The sequence below is a fragment of the Suncus etruscus genome, chromosome 4 (assembly GCF_024139225.1).
Source record: "Suncus etruscus isolate mSunEtr1 chromosome 4, mSunEtr1.pri.cur, whole genome shotgun sequence".
Lineage (NCBI taxonomy): Eukaryota > Metazoa > Chordata > Mammalia > Eulipotyphla > Soricidae > Suncus > Suncus etruscus.
Window position 1 is genome coordinate 22,226,641 of NC_064851.1, and position 8,179 is coordinate 22,234,819.

At 43.1% G+C, this 8,179-nt stretch overlaps 1 protein-coding gene across 1 annotated transcript in view; it reads right to left on the reverse strand.

Moving 5' to 3' along the window:
• The window catches only part of FHAD1 (forkhead associated phosphopeptide binding domain 1), an 86,397-nt gene that overhangs the window by 43,780 nt on the left and 34,438 nt on the right, over nt 1-8,179 (reverse strand). Inside the window, exons 8-9 of the mRNA XM_049772535.1 lie at nt 6,870-7,019; nt 5,227-5,422 (exon numbers count right to left, since the gene is read on the reverse strand). Of these exons, the coding sequence (XP_049628492.1) occupies nt 5,227-5,422; nt 6,870-7,019 (346 nt within the window). The remainder of the gene's footprint in view (nt 1-5,226; nt 5,423-6,869; nt 7,020-8,179) is intronic.

The following is an 8,179-nucleotide window of genomic DNA, read 5'->3' on the forward strand; positions in this document are numbered from 1 at the left end:
ATTTTTTCATAGGGATACACCCACTGGTGGTGAGGGTTACTCCAGGTAGTGCTCAGAGGACCATATATGGAGCTAGGATTAAACCTGGGCTGTCAATGTGCAAGACAAGTGCCCTACCCCTGTCCCATTTCGTGTCTCCTTGCTGTCCACTTTACACGGAACCAAAATCCTAGCCAGGCCCAAGGCAAATATTTCAAGAAGCCACCAAGGAGGAAACTCCAGTTTAGCAGTAAGGATAAAAGTAAATTTTCCTCTCCTTTGACTTGTGACCCTGATACCTGTAGGGTGTTTAGCTCTCTAATAGAGCTTGCTTATATGTGGATGAGGCCAACACTGCCCTTTCCACAAGACCATGTCAGCTGCTCAGCTTGGGTAGAGCTTCAGTAAATCTGTTTCTTTTGGGAGATGGAGACTAAAAGTTACCAATAGAGTGTCTCATGTTTGAATGCCCCCTCCCATCACAGGCAAAGTCATGATCATATGTGGTGACATGACACTTACTGATACCCCAGGAGGGTCATAACAAATTATGTGGGAAAGTAGTATAGAAGCCCTTTAACTCAATAAACAAAAACAACACAGAATGTTCAACTAGTAAAAACAGTAATTAGTAAATTAGTAAACAGATGTTTTAATGACCCCATTGTAAATATAACAATTTTCACAATTTTTACTGAAGTATTTTTCAATAATTCCATTAGTTATTAAGTTGTAATAAGCAAAATAAAATTATTTTGTGTCTGCTAAAGGGACAGACATGGAGGTGAATGGGAAACTGGGGACAATTATGGAGGAAATGTTGCACTCATAGTGGACTTGAATGTCAGAAACATCTATATTATGAACAACTTTGTAAACCATGATGTTTAAATAAAGCACTAATAAAAAAAGGAACTAAAGGGGCAAAGAGTGGGTGCAGAGAAAACTCAAAGAAATGAGTACTTATTTTGCACTGAGGCCTGGGTTCACCCCTAGCATTGCATGTCTCCCCCTAACTCCTCAAAGTTAAAATCAGAAGGCCCGCTGGGCTTTCCCAGTGCAGAAGGCTGAGAAAGACCTCAAAGAGAGGTTGCTTCCTTGAAAAGTAAGGGTGGTATTTCTCAAGCTTAGTTGTAGTTTCAAACAATAGTTGCAAACTTATATTTGGCCTAATAAGAATCTCCTTGCTGCTGAGCTAAGTGTGTATATAGTTGGACATTTACTTCCAGATGACAAAATTAGTACATGCAAATATGGCCTCGATTAAATATCACTTTACCTGGGAAAACCAGCATCAAGAGAAACATAAAAATAACTTTGTAATTCCCAAAGTAAAGTTAGTCTTTTAAAAGATATTCTGCTCACTCAGATGAAAGGAGCCCTTTGTAGGAACACCTGAAAAACTTGCTAATCTTTTAATTTATGTTAGAATTTACACCCAAGGTCCAGCCTAGAAGTAAAAAACTTTGAGATGTTAAAGTTTGCCCTTAGATACCAGAGAAGCCTCTGGCTCAACTTCCTCTGTCTTTTACAAATTTGCGTGTCATAATCTCTGTATTGCTCCAATTTTAGTATATATGCTGCCGAAGTGAGCACTCCCTCGGTCTTTTAATTGGAACTTATCACTCAGAAGATTTGTAATCCACACTAAAGGCCTGTGAATTATCTGTTGTGAAGAAACTTAATAGATCAAACAGTATGTACTGATAAGCAAAAAACAGGGGATCTGGGGATTAAACTTGGATTGGCTGTATTCAAGATAAGTACCATACCCACTGTAATACTTCTCTGGTCCCTAAATTTCCTAATAATTATTAAAATTACAGCACAGAGGGGCCAGAAGAGATAGCATGGAGATAGGGAGTTTGCCTTGCACGCAGAAGGATGGTGGTTCGAATCCCGACATCCCATTTGGTCCCCCGAGCCTTCCAGGAGCGATTTCTGAGCGTAGGGTCAGCAGTAACCTCTGAGTGCTGCCAGGTGTGACCCAAAAACCAACCAACCAACCAACCAACCAAACAAACAAATTACAGCAAGGAAATGTGCTTGCGTTGATGTGAGACAATAGTACTGTTAGAAGCAAGTATGCCTTAGGTTAAGCTGAGGAGGAAGGTTAAGCCTCAGAGCTGGTAAGTAATGAGTTAGTCAGATGAATGCCTTGTGTTCTTCCGATAAGGGACTATATGTGAGCTTAGAGAGGGGTTCTGTGACAATATCAAGAAGGCATATATGGGGTGTGTGTAGTATGGTGGGGGACACAATGAGAGCCTGGCTGATTATGGGAACCTACTGAGCACATGAATTTGGGGTGGTTATGCTGGGATGAGTTTGGGATTGTGTCCTACTGTTACCTAAAATACAGCAGCTCTAGAGGGAAAGTGCAAACCATGAACAGGATCCAAAGGAAGAGGGAGTCAAGGATGCTGGAGGGCGAGGGGGAGGGTGGGATCCATTTCTAGACTGGATGATGAATCATAGCCAGAATGGGAAATTTCTCTGGGAGGAGAAATGGTTCTACAAGCTCTGGTTACAGAAGACCTATGTGTCTGTGCCACACTGTAGAGCATGCATAAAAGCATTTGCGATTGTGTAGTCAGTGGCTGGCACATAGCAGAATGGCAATGAAGAGTCATTCCCTGACTGAGATCAAAGTTCCACAGAATCCATGATGCTAGGATAATACTCAGTGGTTTAGTCCTTATCTTCCTTTTGGTCAGATACTGACATTCACAGACTAAATTGGGAGTATACTTTCCATATTGTTTTGCTTCTTTGAAAATTAATTTAGTATGTACACAGAGAACCTTTTCTTAGTAAGTAACACAGAGACTAAGATTGCCGAGAAAAATGCAATCTCCTTTCTTTGCCTTATCAAGGAAGCAGGTAAAACCAGGTCCAGGCATGGACAATGTCAACTTTCCAGGCTGGCCCCTTTGACATTTCCCCCTTCCCAGTAGTACCACAAAGCTAGTCCATCCCAATCAGATCTGTAATAGCAACCCCTCAATACTCTTAGTTGTTCACAGCATCAGCCAACAAACATCAAGTAGTTTTCTTCTCCATTGCTTGTGTGGGAAATAAAGAGACATACTAGGCAACAACAAATGGCCAAAAGCAACGGAATCTGATTGTTGGTCTATGGAACTGAGCTTGTCAAGATGGGGCGAGGTAGATGGGTGGACACCCTGGCCATGAATGTGGAGTTAGATTGTATGCCTGATACTCCATCATTAACTGCATTGCAAATCATGTGCCACAATAAAAACTGGGAAAAGAGAAAAACGGGTCCTCAAGTCAGAGAGAATTGGATAAATCCCACTTTTCCCACTTGATTTCTGGCAAATGTGGTTCACTGCAAGACTCTGGGAAGGAATCTAGGAAGAGCCCTCTAATTTCAAACCATTTGAATGCTCTGTGGTAAGAACCCCAAAGGTTGTCTGTTAAGGAAAGGGGTAGGAAGTATCCAGGTGAAGTCAATCATGCCACACTGTTTGTGTTTATAGGGATCTGGTTGCCACCCACATTTAGGTGAGATGAAAGTGGAGAGATTCTGAGACTGATACTGGCAGCTCCCACTGTTGGGGAAGTTCATCAGGGCCCTGGCTCCAGATTGTGCACACATCACACATCATGTCCCGTAGTCCCTGAAGCAGCCCCAGGAGGTGCCACCCTTGTTTCAGGAACAAGTAAAGAGCTTGCCCAGATGGCAAGTAACTTGCTAATTCACACCACTCTCAAGGGCATAGACTGGGATTCAAACCTTGGCCAACCTGAGTGCAGGTGGGGCTTTCCTAGGGCATGGCTCAGGGGTGCAGTGGAGGCAGTACTTGTGGGAATAATTCTTTGCTTGTGTCTGGTCACGTGGATGTTAGGATCTGTCGAGAATCACACATGTAACTCCCTGAGTCTTCAGAAGGAATGTGGAATTCCAGAGGAGACAAGGATCTTATAGGGGAGGGACAGGGCTCAGAGTATTAGAGGTTATGCTTTGCATGTCCAAGGCCTGGGTGCCATCTTCAGCACAATATGTTCCTTTAAGCACTGAAGGGATGGACTTGTAGCATTGGGCACTGTGCCAGAAGTAGTCTCTGAGCACGGCTGGGTTAACCCCCTATACCAAAACCAAAATTGAGCACATACCTTAGGATCCCAGTCATTTCACACAATGTGTCCCAAGTTCCTTACCAACTCTGTGATCTTGGGTAAGTTTTTTTGGGGGGTAATTTAACAAAAATTATTCCATTTTATTACTCTACAAATAACAATCTAATGAGAGCTCTTTTTAATTCTTTCAAAAATCTAAAACAGTATTCTTTTAAAATGGACTTTAAAAAGGTAGACTGGATTATTATATATTTTGTTGCACAGACAATAAGCACAGAGTGTTTCTGGAGGGGTGACACTATTCAGTATGACACATACAGTGGATTCGTGTCCAAAGACACAGCATAAACACCAAGAATGAGACTTCATGTCAATGGGAGATTTCAGGACCTTCTAACATGTCACTGTAGATTCATCAGGGTAACACATAAATCTTTTGACATATTGATACATTAATCTCCTTATAGGTAGGCTGACCTAAATAGGGGGAAGAGATGACTAAAACATTCCTGTACCTCCTACTCCATTTTGTTTTAATTCTAAAACTGCTCTTTTAAAAGTCTGTTAAAAATATAAGTAGGGAGCCAGGGCAATAATAAAGCAAGTTGAGCACTTGTTTTGTACATTAACCCAGGTTTAGTCCCTGGCACCCCAGATGGTCTCCTAAACTCACCATAAACAGCCCTGAGCACCAATATATGTGGCTCAAAATATAATTATAATCATTACATATTATTAATATTATTAATATTTTATATATTATCTTACATAATATATCATATACTAATAGCATGTTAATGTATGACACACATATATTAATATTAGTATTGAATAATATATTATATAACTATAAAATATAATAATAAAATAAAGATATAAACATAGCTACTTCTGATGGATGGGGTTTTGCCAAAGGTACATTTACTTTTCCTCTGTTTCTGGCATATCTCAATTTTCTCCAGGTTTCTGCCTCTTTCAGATGGCATTTTCATTTTCCCACCCACTAGGGAACTCAGTTTCCATTGGAGAGACAGACCCAAGAAGCTATTGGGCCCCTAAGAAGCTATTGCAACAAAGTCCCACCCAGACAAGAGGCGACATACACGGGAGCACCGCAGCGCCTGAGCAGAAGCGCGCAGTCACCTTTGTCGGAGCTGGCTAGCTGGATCCCAACATCCCGGAGGAGGCGTTCCATGTCCTCCAGCCAGGATGCGGACGTGGCAACGATGTCCAGCGACACCTTCTGGAGCCCCAAAATAGGGGGGCTCACCTCGAGGAAACGAAGTTGGTCCACCTCCTTCTTCAGGTCGCTGCTGCTGCAAGAGGTTTTCATGCAGACCTGGAGTGAGAAGCAACTATGAGGGGCACAACATGGGCACAGGAACTGCTTCCGGCTGCTTTCCTGTCCTTTTCTTTACACACTAGTTTGGATTTGCTTTATTTGAATTGTTTTTTGGAGCCAGCTGGTGATAATAGGATCTTGCTCCTGGCAGTGTTTGGGGAAAATCCTGTGGTGCTGGTGAGTACACTGGCCCAATGAACGTGTTCCTTAGCTTAATTTGAACTTTAAAATGTTAAGGAGGCCCCTTTTTTAGGCATCTGCAAGCCAAAGCCAAATGGCCAAGAGCAAACTGATTTAAAGGAGAACTAGATTTGGTGATTCCCTATTCAACACAATTCCTGCTGAGATCAGCACACAGGCTGGACAGAAAGCGAGGACTTTCTGATTTGCAAGAGTGCTTGGTGAGTCAATATGGGCACAAACTCCCTAAAATAGTCTCTGCCTTTTTCCAGAGAAAGCAGAAGCAGCCACTTTTCCTGCTAAGCTGTGACCCATGAGGGTTTTGTAGGGGCTCATATAGGCCCTCTGAGGCCATCTTCTTCAGAATCAGGGATATTGGGGGTGAATGTATCTTCCCATTACTGGTCCAAGAGAGGAAGTGCACAAAAAAGCAGCAGCTGAGGCTAGGGAGATAGTACAATGGGTAGGGCCTTGCCTCGCATGGAGCTGGCCTGGGTTCAATTCCCGTATGGTCTTCCAAACACTAACGAGTGATTCTTAAGTATGTGATCCCAAAACAAAACAAAAAGCAGGTATAGGTTCTTTGTTTTTTTTTTTCTGGGGTTACTGTGGGGGTTAGAATGCTGTTTGTTTTTTTTGTTTTTTTTTTTTTTTGTTTGTTGTTGTTTGTGGTGGGTCCACACCCGGCATTGCTCAGGGGATACTCCTGGCTCCATGCTCTGAAATTGCTACTGGCAGGTTCAGGGGACCATGTGGGATGCCGGGATTTGAACCACCATCCTTTTGCACGTGAGGCAAATGCCCTACCTCCATGCTATCTCTCCGGCCCTTAATGTTGGTTTTCTTCCAAGGGTCTCCTGAAGTCAGCACTTGAAGTGGTTCCTCCCTTATTCCCCTGGTCACCTCAGGTTTATCAATGAGGCATTTTTTCAAAGCTCCCTGTATTCTTTCCTCCCTCAAGGAGAGTTAGGGAAGCAGAATCTTTTTTTGGTTTTTGGTTGGTTTTTGGTTTTTGGCCCACACCCAACAGCGCTCAGAGGTTATTCCTGGCTCTGCACTCAGAAATCACCCCTGGCAGGCTCGGAGGTCCATATGGGATGCCAGGGATTGAACCCAGGTCTGGCCTGGGTTGGTCGCATACAAGGCAAACGCCCTATCACAGCCCTGGAAAGCAGCATCTTTCTGTCCTGCCTGCTCTGTGGAAGCAGAAGTTTCCCCAAAGAGGAGCATAAAAAGACCAAGGCGCATAATGGGGAAAGGTCACCTGGCAGTTGTCTAGAGATGTCTTCAGCTTCTCGATGTTCTCTGTGATCTCCTGTTGAGAGCTGCTGAGCTGAGACTCCTTCTGCAGGCTCCATTTCCTCTGCTGTAAGCTGAGGTTGTCTTCGGCGACCTGGGTGATCTTTGCTATTAACTGGGAAGGAAAAGGGCAGGGAATTGAAAATGCAGAGTGAACCTGGCATGCAAATGAAGTTGGAGGTCCCAACTTGGGCTCTCACTGCAATAGGCACAGAAGAGCCCTTGCATGCAGGAGTGATGGCCTGGAGAACACAGTCCTGGTCACCATGACACATTTTAAGTATCAGATGCCAGAATTTGTCGCTGGGTGGGTGAGGTGGGGGAGAATCTCTCCAATAGTATTTGGGGGCCAGGGGCAACTCCTAACACTGTTGTTAAGGTGGTGAAAGTCTAATGGTTTGCTGTGCCAGCTCAGCAGTTCAGGCTCATGAGGACTATGTGGTGCCAGGAACTGAACTTGGGGCCTTAACATGCTAAGGCTCTCCACCACTTTGAGCTGCCTTCCTGGCCTCAGTGATCAATTTAAATACCAAAGGCTTGTATTATTACCATGAGTTTGTTCCAGATTCTTCTGTAGGGTGGTTGTTAGGTTATACCTTATTTTATCCCAAACAAAGATCACCCCTTGTTTCTTTGTATCTGTTTGTTTACAACTTGGTTTAATCTAAAACAAAGGTCATCCCTTTATTATCTATTTGGTTTTTTTATCTTTTTATCTATTTGTTTATCTTTTTATCTATTTATTTACAACTTGGTTTTACCAGTAAACAGAAATTATCTTACATAAAAACCTGGGCAGGACTGGCTCAGGATAGTCTGTCTGTCCTTAATCTGTCCTAACTTTCCAACCTTGGGGTGATCAATAAAAATGACAGTTTTGGGGGCCAAAGAGATAGCATAGCGGTAGGGTGTTTGCCTTGTATGGAGCTGATCCAAGACAGACAATGGTTTGAATCACAGCATACCATATGGTCCCCTGAGCCTTCCAGGAGCAATTTCTTTTTTGTTATTGTTGTTTTGTTTTGGGGTCACAGCCGGCAGTGCTCAGGGGTTACTTTGGCTAGAAGCGATTTCTGAGAGCAGAGCCAGGAGTAGCTCCTGAGTGTCACTGGGTATGACCCAAAAAACAAAACAAAACAAAACAAAACAAAACAAAATTACAGTCTGGCAAGCAGTTTAGTGTCCATATGAGGTAGAAGATTGCCAGACTATACATGTTTCACCCTCTGCCTTGTTTGAATTATTTTATGTGCGATCCTTTTCAGACTTGTTCAC